The sequence below is a fragment of the Aplidium turbinatum genome, chromosome 18 (genome assembly GCF_918807975.1).
Source record: "Aplidium turbinatum chromosome 18, kaAplTurb1.1, whole genome shotgun sequence".
Taxonomy (NCBI): domain Eukaryota; kingdom Metazoa; phylum Chordata; class Ascidiacea; order Aplousobranchia; family Polyclinidae; genus Aplidium; species Aplidium turbinatum.
Window position 1 is genome coordinate 10,199,632 of NC_137489.1, and position 22,806 is coordinate 10,222,437.

Sequence of the window (22,806 nt, forward strand, 5' to 3'; positions counted from 1 at the left end):
TTTTGGTATTTGAATAAAACCACAAGACTTCATTTGACTATCGCAGCAATATATAACTTTTTTATCCTTTCATTTTTTTGAGCATCAGCCTATCTAGTTTTAACGTAATTTACCGATGCTTTCCATTTGTTTCGTTGGGGCACCGGAAGTTGACTCAATAACTGATAATAATAGTCTTTCGCTGCTTCCTGTAGGTTGTGGAATCTATCCAGACAGCTACTTTATCTGGTCAGATCCGTACCTGATTTTTTAAAGATATGGACCAAATAAAGTGATTGTCTGGGTAAATTGTTATGGTGCTATTTTATTCGTTTTGTTAATAATTCTACCGTAGGCTACCTATTATTCTCGCAAACAGACGAAATAAAAGTTTTCTCTGTCTCTTTCGTGCCACCTTGATTTTCTTCTGGTTCTTTCTATGTATAAATACCTGACCACATTTGTTTTGACTTTATCCTGAAAAAAAATTCTTAAAGAGACTCAGAGGAAATGTAGGCTAATGCAGCTTCAAGCAGTAAAAAACTTTCTTCGTGCCATGTTTAAATCTTCAAAAGTTGTTGGAAACATGGTACCAAAAATTTTCCACTGAATTTTAGAAAGGGGCTAATAATTCGCGCCAAATTGCAATTTTGCAATTTGCATTTCGCCCGTTTAGAATTTTGCAATTAGTTTTATCGACTTGCAGAGATCATATATAACTCGATTGTCAGAAATGATATTTTTCGCCTGGCTTTCTTTACCTCAAAGTTTACAGGGGTGGAGACTCAAAAAAATATTTAGGGTCTCTGAAGATCACAATTAAAGCAAGTGCACAGGTAGAAATACGTGCAAATAAATGCATTATTACTCCAACTGGTTGGGTTAACAGTTTGTAACTATCTGTCCTAGCAGTTCAGTAAATGAACGCTCAGTTATGCAAAGAAGGGGTAAGGTCATGCAAGTGTGGTTCAACTCTTTCTTGGGGTGTTCAGTAGAGCAATATATTTCAAGGACAGCTCGCTGGGTTATGATTGAGGCGGGATGATTCAAAGGCAACTATACTTTAACAACTTTGCGTTAGAGCATACTGACAGCTAACAAGAAAGCTACCTCTGGCAATGTACGGTACTTCACCTGTTGAATTGGCTTGTAGGTCTTGTAGGCAAGACCTCAAAAATATATGTTACATTGCTTTTGCATCAAAGTATTTCTGATAAAGCCTTTTTGCCTGCCTGCCTATTCAAACTCCTTGGCTATGCTACTGTCTGTCAACTTGTAGATCCGGTCAACATCAATAGTGCAAAATCAGTTATGGTACCGGTAGTAGGTTAAGTTTTTGACCTAACCCATGATATTTTTAAAATACTTGAAACATTTCAAAATTTCTCTCAATCTTTTCAGGCGATGAAATAGGTCGCAATTCGATTTTGTTGACGACGGACAAACATGTTCGGTTTGAGCAGTTCTGCTGTGCAACGTTTTACTAGGGAAATGCGACTTATGGGGCTTATGGGTAATTCGACGCGACTTATGGGGCTTATGGGTAATTCGACGCGACTTATGGTGCTTATGGGTAATTTGTGGGACCGATGACACCAGGGTTAGAAAAGTTGTTTTTTTTCTAACCCTAACCTTTAATAAGGATTCAACCTATTTCGTCCCCCAATTTCGGGGAACAAAGTGTTCAGGGGACGAAATAGGTTGCATCCCAATATAGCTACACTCTTTTGTATTTCCAAAAATGTTAGGATTTTCCATTGCAAGGTCATATTTTTATAGGCTGTGGCTATATTTACACTATATAGTGTAATAATAGCCTCAATAGTGTTGCCAGATAAGGAAGTCTGCCCTAATTTGAGAAAAGTTTAAAGCTGTTGAAAACAAATAGGCTACCGGTACTTGTATTTTGGAAATTTTTTTAGTCCTGGGAAGATCAAAACCCTAATCTTATTCCTAACTCTAACCCTTACCTTAACTCTTCCTAACTTTAATCCTAACTCTGGCAACACCTGATTGTGGAAAAATAGCCACTTCCATTTTTATATGTTATAGACAACTGCATAGTAGTCCTCCCCAATCCCCGGACTTTCTTTTGTTTTCTTCTATATTATGACTTTTCTGCATGGGTTTTCAATGCTGATTTCAAAAATATGCATAATTTTTTTTTTCGATCAACGTCTTGGAAGTTATTTGCCGTTGCTTAGCAACAACTTTTCATAAAAATTACAAAAATCCCCTTTAAAACCCCTTTCCTTTTAACCTAGTACCGTATGCTGATATCTAGATTATCTGAAAGCACTTCTTCAGCTGAAAAATTAAAAAAAAAATTATTAAAATTGGACAATCGGTACCAGAGTTATAACCGTTTAAGTACCCAGATTATGCAGTCACGCATGACTGATTTTGGTTAATTTATTGCCAAATGATACTAGAAAAATGGTGAAAGTTGCTGTCAAGGGGTTTTTGGGGGTAAGGAGTTCAAAAATTATATATATTAAAAAGTGTCTCATAGCAACAGAAAAAAAGTTATTAAAAAATTGATACGAACAGTCATGCATGAATGATTTTATCGCAGTCGCTTAATTCATTCCTGCAACGAGATGTATTTCTTAGGCACCACAAACGTTAAATGCCTGGAGTCACATACAGTATAACGTGGAACCGATCATCTCAATGTAGCTAACATCTGGGTACCCATTGCACTTGATGTTAGAATACACGCTTCATTGCTCTGTAAGAGCTCTGATCAAGTGCAAGATGGTCACGGTCCGCCACAATTTCAATAGCATCTCTCACCCAGCATAATGTAGTCTATGTATCTAAATCATGTGGCAAAAAGTGGATTAAGTCAGCTGAACTTAACGATAACCTTCTGTAATGCATTTCAGGTTGCACTGTTGATCAGTTAGCATTTTCTACTTGTATCTTATATGATTATAAACGTATTATATACACTTCCGTCTAATATTCTGTGTGTATTCATTTATCCATCATGGAGCTGAGGAAGAGTAAAATGAACAATGGTGGTTTGCTTGGTAATTTGCAGCCTTTAAAACATTTTAAGGAAGGACAATTTGGACCAACTACTGGAGATGTTCTTCAGAAATATATACATATATCATCTTCAATTAAATCCTCGTAACCACCAGAGTGGGAAGCTCGCAGCTTGGGATACAGCAGTATGTCTAGCAAAAGTATGGTAGCCTGCTTGCATTCCACTGATGACAAAACAAAATATCCAAAACAAAATTATTCGTTTGGTTGATGAATACAAGAAATACAAACATGCCAAAAAGGAATCTGCTGCCTTAATTAAATTTCGAGAAACACTGACAACACGATTTATGATATCTGCTAAGAATGCCGAAAATCTTATTAACAAAAACAAAACATTGCTACCAGAAGATAAGGCAGAAGATATTCAGTTTCTTAAATTACTTGAAACAAACCAACCAGCATCTCTTGGACCCCTTGATAGAAAGAGGTTGAAACGCTTCACGAATTATGCATTGAAGAATCGAATAAAGGTAATAAAGTATGATATACGTTTATTCCCAGTATGCTTAACAGCGTAAAAAATTTTAAAATAACATACCTATTAATTTTTGATAAAGATGCATTGCATAAGCAAGACACTTTTTACAAAAAAAATGCAGATTCTCAGCCATCTACCTCAGGACTTAACTTACCGTACTCTCCTTGTCATCAGAAGAAACATAATCTAATACTGATGAAGAATTCATACATACTGCTGCTACCACTACTCATAACAAAACTATAAGTACTAATTTTGTTTTAAATCTTAATAGAGATGAATGGATAAAAAAACTGATACTGTATGCTGACAGAGGGATCCGTATCAAAAATTATTAAGTATGTTACTTTAAAAATCATTAGGCTGTTAAGCATACTGGGAACAAACATACATCATACTTTATTACCTTTATTCGATTCTTCAATGCATAATTCGTGAAGCGTTTCAACCTCTTTCTATCAAGGGGTCCAAGAGATGCTGGTTGGTTTGTTTCCAGTAATTTAAGAAACTGAATATCTTCTTCCTTATCTTCTGGTAGCAATGTTTTGTTTTTGTTAATAAGATTTTCGGCATTCTTAGCAGATATCATAAATCGTGTTGTCAGTGTTTCTCGAAATTTAATTAAGGCAGCAGATTCCTTTTTGGCATGTTTGTATTTCTTGTATTCATCAACCAAACGAATAATTTTGTTTTGGATATTTTGTTTTGTCATCAGTGGAATGCAAGCAGGCTACCATATTTTTGCTAGACATACTGCTGTATCCCAAGCTGCGAGCTTCCCACTCTGGTGGTTACGAGGATTTAATTGAAGATGATATATGTATATATTTCTGAAGAACATCTCCAGTAGTTGGTCCAAATTGTCCTTCCTTAAAATGTTTTAAAGGCTGCAAATTACCAAGCAAACCACCATTGTTCATTTTACTCTTCCTCAGCTCCATGATGGATAAATGAATACACACAGAATATTAGACGGAAGTGTATATAATACGTTTATAATCATATAAGATACAAGTAGAAAATGCTAACTGATCAATAGTGCAACCTGAAATGCATTACAGAAGGTTATCGTTAAGTTCAGCTGACTTAATCCACTTTTTGCCACATGATTTAGATACATAGACTACATTATGCTGGGTGAGAGATGCTATTGAAATTGTGGCGGACCGTGACCATCTTGCACTTGATCAGAGCTCTTACAGAGCAATGAAGCGTGTATTCTAACATCAAGTGCAATGGGTACCCAGATGTTAGCTACATTGAGATGATCGGTTCCACGTTATACTGTATGTGACTCCAGGCATTTAACGTTTGTGGTGCCTAAGAAATACATCTCGTTGCAGGAATGAATTAAGCGACTGCGACAAAATCATTCATGCATGACTGTTCGTATCAATTTTTTAATAACTTTTTTTCTGTTGCTCTGAGACACTTTTTAATATATATAATTTTTGAACTCCTTACCCCCAAAAACCCCTTGACAGCAACTTTCACCATTTTTCTAGTATCATTTGGCAATAAATTAACAAAAATCAGTCATGCGTGACTGCATAATCTGGGTACTTAAACGGTCATAACTCTGGTACCGATTGTCCAATTTTAATAATTTTTTTTTTAATTCTTTAGCTGAAGAAGTGCTTTCAGATCATCTAGATATCAGCATACCAGGTTAAAAGGAAAAGGGTTTGAAAGGGGATTTTGTAATTTTTATGAAAAGTTGTTGCTAAGCAACGGCAAATAACTTCCAAGACGTTGATCGAAAAAAAAAATTATGCATATTTTTGAAATCAGCATTGAAAACCCATGCAGAAAAGTCATAATATAGAAGAAAACAAAAGAAAGTCCGGGGATTGGGGAGGTCTATTGCATAGTATAACTATTGCTGCTCAATTTATCACCACTATATTACAGTTTTATGATGATTGAATGCACAATTTTCTAATATTGATTCTACAATCTACATGTTGATTTTTAAGCTTTTGTGATGTTGCTCCATTCGGATGTTGCCAGATTGGTGCTAGGTAAGTGTGTAAGTTTTGCACCAAGTTTCTGGCCCTGAACAGAAGTTTATATTTTTCACTGTATAATTTGTACATGTACCTACTTCCTAACAGGACAGCATCATTAACCTTGGACAATACCAAAATATTTTGTGTTTTGTCGTATAAGAAACATATGGGTATTGGGTATTAGTGCTGAATAGGTGAATTTATATTGATTTTAATCTTTTTAGGCTATTTGGCTGAAGAAGACTGTCCTTTGACTTACCAGTCATTTGTGAAGGAAAGCATCCATTTAAAAGAAATGAAAAACATGCTTTTACAAGGTAGTATATATACCTGTTGTGATCCATGATTACACTTTTTTTGTCATAAAATTGTTTGAACATGAAATTACTGAATAATACAGTATATATTATTAAGTAGCCCCAGATTAATAAATGTTTTGATCACATTTCCAGAATTTGAAAGCGGTTCACCCAGGACAATATTTGGCAAATCTTTATGCATCATTTTGAATGAATACTACACTATGAAAGATGCTGAATCTCAGTTTATAAATTTCAAAAACAAGCCACATGGAAGAAAGCAAAAGTTCTTGCTGATGTGGAAAAAGTTAGAAGAAGCGATGACAGCAGTTAAGTAAGTGGTACTCCAAAAGCAAGATATTTTTATTTACAAAGCATTGTAAGTTTTTATTTTTAATTGGTCATGACACCTTGGTATGACAAAATCTTCCAATAAGTTCATGGATATATGTTTTTGTTACTATTTTTTTTCTGGACAGCCAGCAATAATATGAAAAAGGAGAAATAACGCTTCCATCTGTTCTTCGAATTTCACCAAGTTGAGAGTTTGTGGTTTGAGAACTCTCCCAGGACGCTTTTGATGTTTTGTCGATCTCATTATGGAAATGGCTGCTTTTCAGTATACCCACACAGCACCACATCCTTAATAAAACCTTCCTTCGTACCAGAACATGTCAATTACAAAATTAGTTTAACAATTACAAGGACATACTGCAGTAGAGGAGCATTTTCATCTCAATACTTACAAAATTTAGTGATATTTCTTTCAAAAAAAGAAACATAAACCTTGACCATCAAATGTTTATTTAAAAGTGTAAAGACGTCGTGTCATACTTTGTCAGTAGACCTACTGTTGCATTGCATAAATATATAATAGTTACTGATAATCTAAATTCATTTCATTTATTGGATCATTTCAGATCGTTTCAAGTTGCTTCCATATTAGATGGTCTTCAATCCAAGAAAATGCAGTGCGCCTCCTGTACGAACCAGATGTCTCAAAGTACGTGTCTCAATTACTTGATGTAAATTTCTTACGAAATAGAAAATATATATTCATGTTGATTTCCTAGTTGAAACAATAAACATCAATCATTATTATTTTTTAGCTGGGGTCGTGGTAACACAATCAACACCTTCGGATTTTTTATGGAATGATAAACCCACTTTATACAGACATTTACTGCGTAAGTATTTTGTCTAAAATTTGATAGAATTATAGTTATTACTAAGCTATTAAAGAATTTTATCGGTTTTATTTCGTCCGGCTTGGGATTTGATACAAATTGTGTTTAATTGTCCTTTTTTTTTAGCTGAAACAGATGAGCAAGGTGTGTTTAAAGAAAGCAGTGTATTTCAAGCACCATCGGAAATTGAACCTGAACCCACAGGTGAGGTTTTCCAATGTGTTGGATTTCTGAAATGCCTTTTTTTGGAATTTAATGTTGAATTTCATATCATCACATTTTGTGTGAAACCTTGTAATTAAGACATGTATTTTCTTCGAAAAACTGACTGAGACCATTGCATTGTTACTAAATATCTAAGTGGATCATAGTGTGAAGTTAGGTATTTGTTTTGAAATATTTGTGAAGAAATACAATCCCTGCAACAAACTATTTGAATCTGCAGATTCCTTGATTCAAGCTGTATGTAACAGAAGAAAGAAAAGGCTGGGCTTGCCGAAGCGACTGAGCGATGTTGAAAGAAAAAATAAAGTTGCTCAATTAAAACCTGATGTAAGACGTATCTCTGGCTTCTAATTTTGATCTCAAAGCGGTGACATCCAGTTTTTTATAAAGTTTTACGATCACAAAAATTTCTAAAGATCTTCTTGGTTCTTTAAAATTTATTCCTTGTCTTACATTTTTTTTTACTTTTACATTTTTATTCATCTAACACTGGGTTTATATTCTTTTTAGTCTTCAAATTTCATATTACACAACATTGCCCGCTCGGAAGGAATGGCAGTTGTAGGTGCAACTATTATGACTCAAATGAAGAAATGTGCTCGGACTGAGTAAGTAAAAACACATCGCTCGAATGCATTGCCATAAAACTTACCTAACTTGCACAGCGACAATGAATAATTTCTACTTTTGATATCTTATTTAGTTTTCCTTGTATTTATTAATATATGCTTCCTTTCAGAAAACCATTAGACACATCGCCTTCACAAAGTCCTAACATAGACGCAGTGAGTATATGAGTTATTGTGTTTCACTCAACTCTTTTCAGAACAATTAATTTTTCAATCTCAGTAGACTACGTGCATACAAAAATACTCTATAAATTTGCTCTTTTCTTTGTAATGTTTGTATGACTGCTGCATGTCATTATTAAATTTTCCTCGTTAGCTTTGTGTGGAAAAGGGATGGCATCAAGCAATTTGTGTAATTTTTACCAACTTTGCTTAAGGATGCGGCTAAACACAACCAGGAATCCATTGCACAATTGTCTCTCGAATCCTTGCTCCAAACAGGTACATTTATTTCAAAGCTTATTTTTATGCTGTATCACGTTTTCGCATTTTTTCTCATTAAATTGGGATATTGTGTCATGTGAATGACATTTTTAGACACATTATTAATATTACAACTCCCTTTTTTGATCAGATTTTACAGACACTGCAATAGAATTCGAAAAAGAACTTGAAAATTTACTGGAGTTAGAAGATAGTCCCATCGTTTCAAGTGAGAAAATTGCACTGTTCTTCAACAAAGACAAATTTGATTAGAACATATTATGTCAAAAATCTTCTAAATTTACTTAAAAATTTGATCATAATTTTTATGTTTTTTTTTCTCTCTACAGAAACCGTTTCACAAGCCTCATCAGATTCCACAGTTTCAGAACCTGACCCTAAGTTATTCATTCTTGGAAATCCGGTAGTTGTCAATTTACCGAGGCAAGCAGAATCGCAAAAAACAAGTCCAAATTCCCCATCACTTTCAGAGGCATTGCTGATACCAAGCATAACGAGAACTTCGTTTGATAATTCTCTTCAATCGAATGAAAATAATGTCAACACTCCTACACGCGATAGTGCTTCTTCATCGGCTGTGGATTCATCAAATACTGAAGCTGCAATTGCTACTCCAGCGAAGGAACCTAACACTTCTGGTGCTAGTGTTGCTGATCAGGTTGAAGTAAACGTCTTACCTAATAATGAAAACTGTGACTCAAAAATTGAAGAAAGGACCAAAATACAGAACTGTGATTCCCAAGAAAACTCCGTACAAGGAGGTGATAATAGTAGCATTGACGCAGGACCAGATTTGTCACCAATGGAAACCATCATTCAAACATGTGATGCCAAAACCGTCAATAAATCTTTACCTGACGACGCAGTTATTGACAGAAACTTGTCCAGCAGTGCTGAAACGCCACAGGATGCTGCTAGTAATCCCCCATTCAGTTGCCTTATGTCTGCATTGGAGGAGAGAAAACCTTCTGATTTGGTTGAAGCATCTACAATAGATATCGATCAAAATATTGGCAAACCAACATGTTTGACTGAAGAAACGTTGAAACAAGAAGTTGTTTCTTCATATCGTTCGCCGAAGAAATCATCCAGGCGACCGTCACTGCATCTTATTGAAAGCCCTGCTAAGAACACACGCAGTAAATCGAAGGTACTGCTCACTAGAACAAAGCTCAGGAAAAAGAACGCAATGCCAAAAATTAAGATGAAATCGAAATATAAAGATAGAAAAAAGAAACCTCCAACAAAATCGCAAATTGCCGCTACGAAAAATTCCGGTTCGGAAACCTCCTGCCAATCTGAGCTTCAAGTGAAGTCACCGAGTGCTGAAAGCAACAAGACCGATAAGATTTTCCCAGACGTTGAACAACCGCAACAACACGACCTTCGTTCAAGTGTTTCTCCATCTAAATGCTCCTCTAACAATAGTAATTCTCCAGAAAACATTCTAGTTGCTGTCAGCCTTCAAAGTGCTGTAACAAGCCCACGAAAATTAACCTTAAGATACGGGCTTCGAGCTACTGGCATCCACTCGAAAATCGAATCTAAAACTCGAAAGTCGCCGCTGAAAGGAAAAAAACTATTTGATGATCGTACAACTAATCGTAACGAACCACAAGCAGCAACAATTTCTTCTAATCTCGCTGACGTGAAAGAAGATTTGATGAACGAACTGCTCGTGGGAGGCACCAGTAACGTAGAAAAAGTTGATGGTGTTATGGATGTTGCTTCAAACGACCTCTCCGAGATGAAGACTGTTAATCATATCCCTACCACATCTGATGGTGTTCATTCCACCTCTTCAACTAAATCACAGACTTCCTGTCAAGCCAAACCTGATTCCAACAAGAGAACTTTTGAAAGTTTTACCGTGCCTAAAAGTGGGGTACTTATAGTTGATGAACACCAAGATATTAAAATGGGTGATATCTTGCAGCAATTAACTGCACAAGTAAAGAAGGCAAAAGATGAGAAAGGTAATACTTTTTCAACGAGCGTTGTTATTCCAGTCACCACAATTGCAGCTGCTACGGTCACTTCAAGTACATCACAAATGCCAAGTTTCTCAAATGTCATGCAACCAAAAAGCAATACCATTTCACTTGATTGTGCTGCTACACATTTACCACATAATCAGTCATGCGAATCACACACTGCTTCCGCGTCTTTGCCGACCAGAACTTCTCCGAATATCATTATATCTAGTTTTGCTGCTACGCAATCTTCCGATGTCTTGTCGCATGCGGCATCCTTTGATAGTGCCAAGGTCAATAAAAACCCTGTTGTCAGCGTTGATGACAGAGTGTTTGCTGACCTCTGTAAGAAAGATGTTACTGGTGAAAGCTTAACGATGTTGCTCAACGAAACCTCCTTAACGCAAATGATAGATGCAGCTACAGATATGCAAGAATACATGACGCCAGGCACCCAGAAAACGACTACGGAGGAAACCGATCCCTCGTGCACACGTTTTAGGACCATCTCACCTTCCGCCGGAGTGTTTTCAGTGTTTGAAACTGAAAATCCCTCAGAAGTTTTTCCCGTTGCCACAACAGCTGCTTGCGAATCGATTGAAATGAAGTCTGAGACTGAAGAAGCCACACGAAATCTTCGAGCTTGGTTGAACAGTGACACACTTTCCCATGCTGATCAGTTCTCGGAAACTATTGCTCGACCCCTTTCCTTTGCTCAACCAATCATCAGAAGACCAAGATACAGGTTAGTTTTATCAAAAAAAATAAAAAAAAAGTTCATGTATTTGAAAAACCAGTGCAAATCTGTAATAGCAATTCCCCCTCGCTTATTTCTATACTGCAGTCTCCTAGTGATGTAACTGGAAGGGTGGGCTTTTGTCTCCGGGCGCAGTGCCAAAATTTAAAACAAAAAAAATCAAAATTTTATCGCTTTATGGCTCATACATTGTCATCTGGAGGGCACAAAAAATGTGTCATTGTTCTTGGGCGCTAGTAACTCTAGCCACGCAAGTATAGCACCGATTTCATTTATTTGCTGTTGCTTCTATTGAGACAATTCGTGTGTTGTAGTCAGTAAGGACTTGAAGCTGGGATTCTTATAAGCAAAAAGCAAAACAAGAATTGATTAAAGTTGTGCCCTTCATAATCGTATCTATTTATTTGTTGTTAAAAATTCACTCATTTAAAGATGTCGAGGATGCTTGCTTGATTTAGTTGTTTCATTGCAAAAACGCACGTTTGTAATTTGAAGGAAGCTGATACCAAAACTAAGCGCTGAAGGAATATCTGGGACCTACGTGCTTCCCGTTCGATCAAAAAGCTCAAGTACGATTTTTGTTTTTACATTTTGGTTGGTTTGAATCTTTATTCTCGGACTGAGAAAGCCTCTGGTAGGTTATTCCTGGCATTTTTGCATACTTGTAGAGAGACTTTGAACCACTGACACATGCCCAGTTACTGAGATTGGCCGAGTGAAGTTTCCGATTGTCGAAGTGTTGTCTGTGAATTGTTTCATTCACGAGGTGCCTCTGAATGAAGATCTGTCCTTGAAACGCATTGCTCAATCGCACACCCTGAAAGTTGAACCAGTGCCACTTGATCTTTTTTTTTCGTGCACCGTTTAACCAACTGAGCTACAGGGCGGACGATGTATGCGACTCGCTAGAGGCAGTTTGACGTCGTTACTATTTTGCAAGTCACTTCAATTTCGATTTTTTTTTTTTGTACAGTTGCTGAAAGAGAAGTTATAGATTTCTAATTGGGACAATCAAGTTTTTGTGATTATGCGACTACATCTTTACCGTTACTGTTTGTGCATGCAACTTATTATTGCGCTAATCAAATTCCTTCATTTTTAGATTTTTCGGGAGCTGTTAAGAAACCACTGCTTGTTCAAAACAATGAACTCGTCAACTCAAATCAGAGGTTTGTGATTGTATTTGCGAATGATGTGGTTCGCAATTACTCCTCACGATCACCGTTTAGTGTTTATCAGAACCTTCTACCTCTTTAGTCTTGCCTAAGCCTATCTGAAGATTTAAAGTTAAATTTATCTTGACCAATCACCGTATTTTCAGATCGAAACATAGGTATTTTCATGCAGTCTATGCTTCCTGCTTCAGTAAATTAAACTCTGTAATGAATAAGGTGTTAGGCCTATTACGGTTGAGTTCAGTTGTTTTCACTTCTGCTATCACAGCTAAAACAATGCACGTCAACATAGCAGAAGTCTAGAAAAGGGTTGAAGCGACAAAACTCTTGATTTGCATTCCAGATCTTCCGGTTTTATACGCTCCGTGCCTGATGGGAAATCACCCACTAAAAGGAAATCTCGATCGTTTGCGAAAGACCCCAACCCTGTTGCCATTGGATTCACTTCATCGGCCACCGATATACGTCCAACTTGTGACACGCCGACTCATGCCATCACAATTTCTTCAACCTCCACATCTCGCCACAGACCCGTTACTCCACGCATTACATCTATGTCAAGCAACGTCATAGTCGGTGTGCCACTGCACTCTTTGTTAACAAATCCGTGCAATCATTCATCAGAATCAACATTGTTCGACGGTTTGTTTTTATCCAAGCCTTATGATGCGAACACGCGCGCAGTCAATAGTCCATCTATAAATGTTTCTTCCCTGCCATCGACTACTGATGTTTCAGCTGGTAGTGTGGCCAGCAGCACCATTTCTTTAGGTCTCCCTCCACAAAGCGTTGCTTCACTAACTATGTCGACAAAACTTGTTTCATCATTCACTGCCTTGCCCAAGCTGGCCACGGAAGCGTCTCCCTCTGTTAAACAGTTCAACCAGTCCCTACCAAATGTCTCTGCTCCTTCGTTGTTGTTAACGGATTCTAACCCACTGCCTTCACACGCAACTTCTGCCCCGCAAGCTATGTCACTGCCGAATGCATCTCCGCAATCGAAAAAGCGGACAATTGTCATAGAAAACATTGCTAAAGTCGCTGAAGAAAATACAAAATGGTCGTCTGCAAAAACTACGGACGACTTTTCTCAGATCACTTCTTCTGAAGAAGGACGTTTACGAATCTTGACGTCGGACGATGAAAAAAACTCTCCAAGTTCATCGATATCAAGTAAAAAGCGGAAGATCAAACCGAGTGAACCGTCTGTGGAAAGTGAAGCTAAACGCCAGCGGTATGATATACAAGGGATGAGCGAAGTTGACATTGTTCAACTGTTGAACGAACTGCATGGGAAAAAGTCCGAAAAAAAGCACTCGAAAAAACACAAGAAGCACAAAAAAAAATCGAAAAAGAAAGACAAAGCTAAGAAAAATAATACGAAATCAAAATCATTCGAATTTTCTTCGGAAAGAAACCTCTCGGTGAGCGACAAGGCTGAAAAAGTCAAAAGTTCCAACAATACCCAGGTAACTTCAAGTGGTACAAGTCTAGCTCTACATGAGATCAATGAAAATAATATATTGAATAACAATACTGCAGCGGCACAACATCAACACAAAAAGGTGTCTTCTAAAAAGATTGTTTCTGTATCCCCGTTGAAAACGGAAAATCGAGGGAAACGCCGTGTTAGCCTCACCAGCATACCGATCCCACCGTCCAAGCTAGGGGGGTCACCACTACATTTACGGACTCCTTCTCCGGCTGTGTGTCGCGACAGCCCGAAGACAATAGCTCTTGTTGCTGAGTCTTTAGTCGAGTTATCAAGAAGTCACAGCACCGTGCATAGGTGGGAGACAGTCGGAGGTGAAACTGTTACTGAGACCCAAACCGCTCAAGCTCAACACTCTCAGCCATCTCCTTGCAGTGGGGCAGGTACTTACATCCAGGAATCCAGCAGCCAGTCATCCGTTTGCTCGAGGACTCCACCAAGCTCGCAGACTCCAAAAAAAAAGTCAAAACGGAAACAAAAGGTAGGGCGTTCGCATCGCTAATACTATTGCAACTTGAATAAATGTCAGTTTTGTGATAGCTGAAACTCACTGCCAGGTGCCAGCGTTCGAATAAAGTATTGCTTTTAATATTTTTAACGCCCTTGTTTCACTTTACAAACTTGCGGCTCTAACAGTAGAGTTATGAACTAAAAATCCGTTATGACAAAAATATGAAATGCTAAATTAAACAGCGGTTATTTTCGTCTTGAAGAAGTGTGAGAACAGCCTTATTGCGTCATATAGGGAAAAAAATAGTGTCATTTGAACAGCTTTTGTTATCAATCATCTTCATTGTTTTTCAGAAGCTGTCGTTGGAAACCCTGGACATTTCGAAGTTTTTATCAACATTAGATTACAAATGATTCTCTTGTTATTCTTTCAAAAGCACTTTAAAATTTTAATTTAATGCTTTTTCGTTTTTATTACACTTCAGCAGCGTGTTGATTTGTGCTTATTTGCTGTGCTACTCTTAAACCACTCTCTTGTCACAGTTATGTCACACTCCACAGTTTACGGTAACCACAATATAGCTGTTGTTCATTTGTTGTTGCATCATTATCATTGAAACACGTTGTCCATCATTCATTGTATTTCAAAAATAAACAAAACGTAAATCAATTAAACGCGGATTTAGTGGTTAAATTTTTAGAAGGCTTTGGGACAATTTTTAAAGTGATAGGCTTGTTATGTGAAACGTATGGTGCGAGAGAGGGTGCTTCAGAAACAGAAGGGGATTTTATTTTATCCTCTGCTGGTGTGGAAGAAGATACGGTTTGAAGAAGTCTTTGTATCCTGTCCTCATCTGACAGGGAGGAGGAAGTAGTGTTTGGTAAAGGATTCATGGACCCATCATCGGGCTCTTTTTTATGTTTGATGTTCTGATGAGGATCATCGATGCCATGATGACGTTTGGTGGGAATATTAGACGTCAGATTGACAGTTGTGTGAGGAAGTTGCTCGCAAAACTCGGATTTATGCGAGGAAGATCTTTCGGAGGTTTTGATTGCTGCTTTGGTGGTGGGAGGGTAATATGAAGACGGAGGAGCGAATTCACTGGGTCGTTCATCCCGGGGATCGGTCCAACTTCGAGGCTGTTGCGGTGCTCTTGCCGGTTTCCATTCAACTGTGACGAGAAAGAATCATTTTTGTGCATCACTGACCACAAACAATTGAATCATAAATTTATCTTCCACATAAAATATGAAACCAATGTACACAATACCGGAAAATGAATAGCAAGAAGTGTCAGGCGAGAGCTTTATACCATACGCCAGGCTGTAATTTGACTGAGGATTTATTCATACATGATATAGTGCGCTATGGAGCAATAGAACGTCAAATGATGTTTGAATAGCCATTAGCATGAGACGGCCACTTACCTTTTTCTTTATCCCATTCTCTTGTTTTAGTGGATGCACATGCTGCTTTTTCAAGCGTCGTATCTTCAATGTTTGACTCCAAAACTTTCGGTACCTTCAATTTAAACATAACATTGGCTATTTGTCGTCTGGGTAAAAGTAACACGAACGACGTACACTATTGCGCTCATTTACGTGTTCAAGAAGTTTCTTTGTGTAAAATAGGCTTCAGATGGCCATTATATAGGCCTACCTCTTGTAGTTTCGGTGGCTCAACCTTGATGGGGTCGAGCAAACTGACGGGAATTTCTTTGCCTTGATCTTTCAATTTCTTTATTCGCCGTTGACGCACTTTTTCCAAACGAGCTGCTAACGCAGTCTGAAAGAAACGACAAAATATATGTGTACCGCTTTTTGTGCTAAAAGGTAAAGTGATACAGAAATACAACTTCTTCAGTGTGTTTAGATCATCGGCTAGAACTGAATAGGGACCCCAAAGCTATTGTAGAAATGTCCCGGCTCAACGTCATTCCAAAAATAGTAACATAAGGCTTCACGCCTTAAGCGTAAACGAGCCATTTTTTTGTTACTGCGTAGGCCTGATGTCGTACACAGTTATGAAGTAGCAAGTTTCATGAAATCCTAGGTATACTTTGCAGAATTATGATACGATCTTGATCAACATCATCACCTGTTGTTTAACTTTTTTAGCTTCATTCGTTTGCTTTTGGGCTTCAGTTTCCTGTCGAAGTTGATGCAATCTTTTCATTTGATCTTCGCGTTTTTCTTGGTCACTGGAAAACGCGTAGTAACCGACGCCAAGTTCGCGAATCTCTGCATGATAAGCGATTAGAGTTGAGTTTAGTCAAAACCGATGTCATCTTCATCACATTTCGCAGTGTTGGTGGCGACAATAGGTCGATCGTTAAAGAACAAAGAAAAGATCAATGGTTCAAAGACAGTTCTCTCAGCAATGTCTTCAATCATGGGTTGACACTGTCACACCTCACGTCTTTTAAGTCAAATAGCTTTAAAATTTTGGGCAAGAACACCTGATTTATTACCGGGATAAACACTTGTAATTACTTTTAGCGGTAACATAACCATAACAATGTCTTGCCTCCAAAGCGAAGATTCTCATAATGGAGTTCATCCTGTTCTTGCAATGCTTCTTTTTCCCACCTCTGTCTTTCTTCTTCTCTTCTCATATCATCAGACATTAACGTTTTGTTCTGAACAGAAAATTGTAAGATTGAGAGAGATAAAATCTGCTTTGCATGATTTAATTAAAAATGCAGTACTATTTCAGCTGAACAAAACGCAATATAGTCGCCTGTTTCAAGTCAGCTGTAAGTAGCCTACTTGGCTTGATGTTTTTTCCAACTTTGCCAACAGATTGCCATGGTCTGCGAAACCTCGTCCCAACAGACCCCGCTTGAGAGCATTGGCATAATCTTGTTTCTGCGTGTGATCAATGACGTGCGAATTATGGGATCTTACTGTCTGTTTCGGTGCAAAAGTGATCCAATTATACGAAAAAAGTGATCCAGAAAAGCGGCATACATTTACATTAAAAATGCACATGTGATTCGGGGCTTAGAAAATGATCCAGCTAACCGAATGATCCAGTTACTCGTGAGCCAGTTAAATGGAGTCTACTGTAGTAGGATTTTAAAAACTACTCTGGAAAAGATTTGAAGTTGCTTTAAGAAAACCATTAGCTGTATGTAATGTTTTTTCTCTCAACTAATGATTAAACACTTCTCCAACAGAGTATTTGAACACTGGGTTTGCTTTGAAAAGAGTTTCCAGCGAAACCCATCAGCACCGATTTAACTTGAGGAATGTACCTCTGATGTGGTTAAATCCAATTTCTTATCTAAACGTTGTAGGCTTGGTAATTCTTCCTTCAAACATGTCCTGGTCCTTCCAAGGCTATCCACATACTCCATCCTGCAAAAATCACAATCAGGGGTTGTGGGTATTTCAATCAAAGTAACTTGACTTTGATAATACAGTAAGAGTCAATTCTACTTTTCATAATCGGCGGGTAGTGGGATACATAATAAAAATATTGCAAGTTTGAAAATAGGGTGTGCTAAACAAAAATGGAAGAAAATGTAGGATGTGCTGAAAAATGGATTTAACCTGCATTGCAATGTATTGTAGAGTTATTGCATGTTGAAACTGGGAAAACTGCTTTCAATTTTTTTTTTATCACTTTTTTTAGAAAAATTAAAACGAATTGATCGCTGAACAGTATTCAAAACAAAATTGAAAAATTGGTGGTGCTCGTTCCGAAATAAGTTAACCCTGGCTTGTATAATTTAATAGTGAACGAGTTTGTTATGGTTCACGTTTAAAGAATATTCCCGTATAACCAAGCAATGGTTTGGAATTCCAATGCGACTCTGACTGTGCAGTTACGTTATTGAAAAAAAAAGTTTCATAAGTAAAAACGTCTCATTCGGTGTCTACCATTGGTCTTTGGCATCTTCAATGGTTTCCTTGATAGTTGAAGAAATCTTTGCTTTCGTTTCTGGAGTTTTGGTATCACTGTCTGAAAGCAATACAGTATATCGAAAGTTGACATGCTTAATTGCTTAATCAACACCCGGACGAACTGAAGATATTACATAAGCCATATAACCATGTGCGTAGCTTTTAGAGTAAATCTACAGAAAGTCAGTTTTGTATCAATAAACCACCACAAAGTTTATACAGTACACACATTTTTTTAGTTCTGTATTGAGCTGCTACAACACAGATTTGTAAAGTTAAATCAATGACACGAACTTGAGTTGTTTCAAGGACAAGTTTAAGTCATTACAAAAAGATCGAGCTCTTTGAATTAAAGATCACTGACAATCTAAATAAATGAATCGAAATTGTAAAGTCAAACTTTTTTCTTTCTTTTCTCTCCAAGCATCGATTGATTTCTGCTCAAAGTCAACCAAAAACTCCTGTGATCAAAAAGTACATTTTGTTGTAAGAATTAAATAAAATGGTAAAATATCTTACTCTCAGCTTAACGTAGGATACTGTTCAGCACAGAATCAATTCTATACATTATCATAAATATTCATTACAGATAAGGTTAAGAAGTGTTTTCATAGCAGCTTGACCAATCAATACAGAATCTCCTTCAGAAATCGCAAAATCAAGCTAATGAATAATGCTATTCAATCCCACTAAGTTGCTGTCAGTCATCTGTTCATGATATTGAAAATTTACTTCTCTCCCAAAGCTATACTATTTCATTCTATACATTCACTTCAAAAGAAATACAGAATGATGACACAGGTTTACATTTTCAAATTCAGTGCGGTTACATCAATATGGACATAACATTGGAAAAATCCGGTTAATGAATGCATGTTAAGTACATGCAACACACCTGAGTGTCTTCACTGTCAGCAATGATATCTCCACTTGTCATTTTGTTGTATAGCTTTGATTTTGCTTCTAATATAGCTCTGAAACAAAACCCAACACATCATAAAAATACATGTCAGCAAAAAAGCAAGTATAAGTATAATCTGTAGTTCACTATGACTTTGACATCAGTTCGATAGATTAATTATTAATTTGTAGCTTATTAAACTAGGCCATTAAATGTTTCCTTCTTGGCAAAGGGCCTGAAAATTCTAGTAAGAGTCAAGCAAAAACATGTCCAATGCCAAAATTAACACACAAAAGCCCAACTGAACTGGTTCTCCTCAAGTGACAACATATTATACATTGTAGTCTTTTTGCTGAAAGTAAATTGGAAATCAAACTTCCTTTAAGTTATATCCACCAAAAAGAAGTACATACCAGTAAGTATTTCTGTATGTCAAACGTAACATATATAGTTATATGCCTGATGGTTCAAAAATTGTACTATGTTTTTGTGTATTGCTCTGAGGTCATGAAGCGACATACCGAACTTGATCATTTTTATCTTTTTCAAGCACTTCTGACATATCTCTATTATTTCTCTCTTCAACTCCTTTATTTTTTTTCATCCATGGCAGAACTTTACTTCCAGATGATGCTAAAAAAATTAAATATAATTTAACTGTTACGCTTGTAAACAGGTACTGCAGAATAGCTACAGAAACCCACAAACGTAAAGGAATTGAAAAGTGGTCTTAACAGGAGTAGGGCTATGTGTACAAGTGACAAATCACTATGTAGTAGGTATAATACCAAGTCTTGCTGTAATAATTACAAATTACTAACAGCCAAAGGGCGGCACAACGTAATCAAGCGCACATGACTTGGTGCAATGCACTTGCGCTAAGGCAATAAACATAACGCAAAACTAACATCATTGAACTGTATTGTTAACATTCAAAGCAACTGTAGACGTTTAAATCACTTTTAATTATTGCTGGTACACTCATCAACATTTGACAAAAGTCCAGTATCATTCAACTTTATACCTTGTTGTTAAAACTAACTAAACAGCAGAAAAACATGTTTATTCAGCAAGATACCGTATTATCATTCATTTATTCACAAAATAAATGGGAGCATAGCCTTGTAAAAGAAGGTCAAAACATTTCTAAACTACAGTAAGCATCTGTTATAGACAATGAAAACCTAGCACTATCCACACATAACTTATTTTTATTGCTTGAGGCTATCCAGGTCTTGCTTATAAGATATTTTTTAAGTTAACACAAGATAATTGAATAAATTATGAAATACAAAAACGCATTAACTCAATTTAAAATCGCAAAATTAATGTAAGCAGCTAGCCTCATTAAAGCAAGTCCAAATATCTCTGAAGTACAGCAAGCATATGTTGTAGATCAGTGTTTCTTAAACAGGTGAATGGTTCACCCCAGGGTGAATAAAATTTTTGCAGGGGTGAACCAACCAAAAGGGGTGAATAAGGGTGAACCATCAGAAATAGATGATAGCTTGCCAGCAGGGCGGATATTCAGGGTGTTCCACCTGTTCAGTGAACAGGTGAGAATTTCCAAAAACAAAATCCATTCTAAGTTTTTCATTTTTTAATCAAAACTAATTGTTTTTTATAAATTTCAATGTTTTTTATTGTTTGATTCTTTTATAAATTTCAAAAAACTAACTGAAAACTAAAAAGAGAAATGCACTGAAATGTGTGAACTCATCGATGAGAGTGGCATTAGAAGGACTGATTCATCCGCGATTTGAAAAACTGCTGTACTTGCAAAAGTTCAGGAGCAGCCTAGTCACTAGTAAACAATTTTCTGCAGTAAATCGACTACTGAACTGTTGTTTTTTTGCTTATTTTAATAGTGAAGTTGTTTTGCACTGAGTGTATAAGTACAAAAATTTGGTGACTGTGTTTTGTAGCTTTATATCTCTGGACTCGAGAAATTGTAGATTGCAATGGTTAAACTTAGCTTGAGTTGATCTTGACAAAAATCGAAACAATCGAAGTCATTCTGTGCTGTTATATATAGACGAGATAGTTTTATTATAATATAATATCATGAGACAAGGGTGAATGAAATCTGAAGATAGATGCTAGGGGTGAACAAAACTAAAAAAGTTTAAGAAGCACTGTTGTAGATTACAAAATGTATGTGGTGGGATATACCAACAGCAGTTTGTTTAAGTGGCCAACTATGCTGATTGTTTGATTAAATAATAAAAAATCAAGTTGCGCAAAGTCCATCAGCAGATCAGTGATCAACAACTCTAATCAGCAGATTATGGTTAGTGTATACAACATGAAATTAGTCCATGAAATGAGTTGATTAATCGGCCTGATTTGCTTAATGGTTGAATAATCCATTGTTGGTACATACGATCCACAGGATACAACTAGTATTCACAAATTATTTTTATTACTTGAAGACTTTCCATGTCCTGTAGTAGAATTTCGAGATTTTTCTTCTGCAAATTCTTTTTGTTTCTTAAATAGCTCTGATTTTAAACTAATCATAATGAAAACAAATCTTTATTGCAGAAGTGCATACACTAAACAGTGGTAGACCTTTCAAAAAGATGGATGTTAGACATAATAATCAAATTAAAGGTATAACCAGAGATGTACGTATACGCCGCAAATTCTACGCTGCACACTTGCGGCATAGACTTTTTGTTTACGCTAACGCTTGCGGCCACATTTTTTGGATAGTTTGCGCTTGAGGCTACGCTGTAAAGTTTTCGTGGTTTTTTAGCGCATAGCGTCAACGCATACTTTTTAATGTATTTTTTTCGCTACAACACGCCAATACCTTCCAGCGCTGCAGTTGAAAGAATGTTTTCAATGGGCAAAGACATATTAGAACCAAAACACAGCAAAATGTCAGATGAACACTTTCAGATGCTTGTGTTTTTTCGTGGAAATTCAAAATAAAACTTGTTTGTTTCGAGTGGTTTATACCGTGTGAATGTTTGGCACCTAGCAAACAAAATGAGTTTACGCTAGTGTATGCGCTGACGTTGACACCGCCAACTTTTTTTACAAGTTACGTTGACGCATACGGCGTATGGCTTTTCGAACGTTTGCGTTTACGCTGACGACGTCAATATTTTTTGTATGCGCGTACATCACTGGTTATAACCAACATCAGTTGAACATGCATTCACTCTGCTACTAACATGTAATAGAATTCTTTAAGTACATATACACCTCATCAAGTCATCATGCAACTCCAAGCGATTGGATTTTTATAAATACTTCGGTTCTTCTTGTGTGAACCTTCTTTACCACTCCAGGGGTAGGGTCCTGCCTTTTACGTTGTACCACCCTTGAGCAGTGGCGGTGACTCTGTCTAGATGTTTGAGCAGGTGAAGAGCAGCCAGTGCATTAAGTCGTGATCCAGTTCACCATTAAGCACATGGCAGATGGCGCAGTTGCAGTGGTTTTCAGTTTGTTCCTCCTTGCCACACTCACAGATGGAGCCATCCCCCATTTGTGCATGTCAAAGCAGAAATAATACTTATCTATTGAATAAACACTTATCTATCTATTGTGTTGTATTTCCAATAAGTATAATAGACTACAACAGTACAACAGGTGTTCAGTGCAACTTGAGTTCAAATGGAAGCATCAACCATTCCATGTGAATTCTTTCTGTTGAAGATTTATGTTATAGTCGTCATTTTATTTATGTTGATGTTATGTAACTTGTGACCTGCCTCACTACATAATTACATTCAGCGTTTTCTGGTACAGACGCTGGAATTGATTACCACCGCACTGCACACATGTGTAATCAATTAAGCGTTCTGTAGGCCTACCACGTTCCTCAGTTG

At 36.9% G+C, this 22,806-nt stretch overlaps 2 protein-coding genes across 2 annotated transcripts; one reads left to right on the forward strand and one right to left on the reverse strand.

Annotated features, from left to right (window-relative positions):
- Positions 1-5,498: 5,498 nt before the first annotated feature.
- On the forward strand, positions 5,499-14,647 carry LOC145787171 (uncharacterized). The gene is made up of 15 exons (XM_082598897.1): positions 5,499-5,535; positions 5,748-5,843; positions 5,976-6,156; positions 6,743-6,825; positions 7,136-7,213; positions 7,455-7,561; positions 7,745-7,842; positions 7,974-8,019; positions 8,241-8,304; positions 8,438-8,515; positions 8,637-11,025; positions 11,533-11,606; positions 12,140-12,206; positions 12,556-14,185; positions 14,509-14,647. The coding sequence occupies exons 1-15, from the start codon at positions 5,499-5,501 to the stop codon at positions 14,566-14,568; spliced, it is 5,088 nt and encodes a 1,695-aa protein (XP_082455023.1). The 3' UTR covers positions 14,569-14,647.
- A 49-nt stretch (positions 14,648-14,696) lies between these two features.
- Positions 14,697-21,535, reverse strand: LOC145787580 (coiled-coil domain-containing protein 174-like). The gene is made up of 11 exons (XM_082599348.1): positions 21,394-21,535; positions 19,489-19,600; positions 18,962-19,040; positions 18,467-18,527; positions 18,043-18,124; positions 17,415-17,517; positions 16,685-16,796; positions 16,256-16,398; positions 15,818-15,943; positions 15,586-15,679; positions 14,697-15,329 (listed from the first exon to the last, which is right to left on the reverse strand). Exons 1-11 carry the CDS (start codon positions 21,485-21,487, stop codon positions 14,821-14,823), a joined length of 1,515 nt encoding a protein of 504 aa, XP_082455474.1. The 5' UTR covers positions 21,488-21,535; the 3' UTR covers positions 14,697-14,820.
- Positions 21,536-22,806: the final 1,271 nt, after the last annotated feature.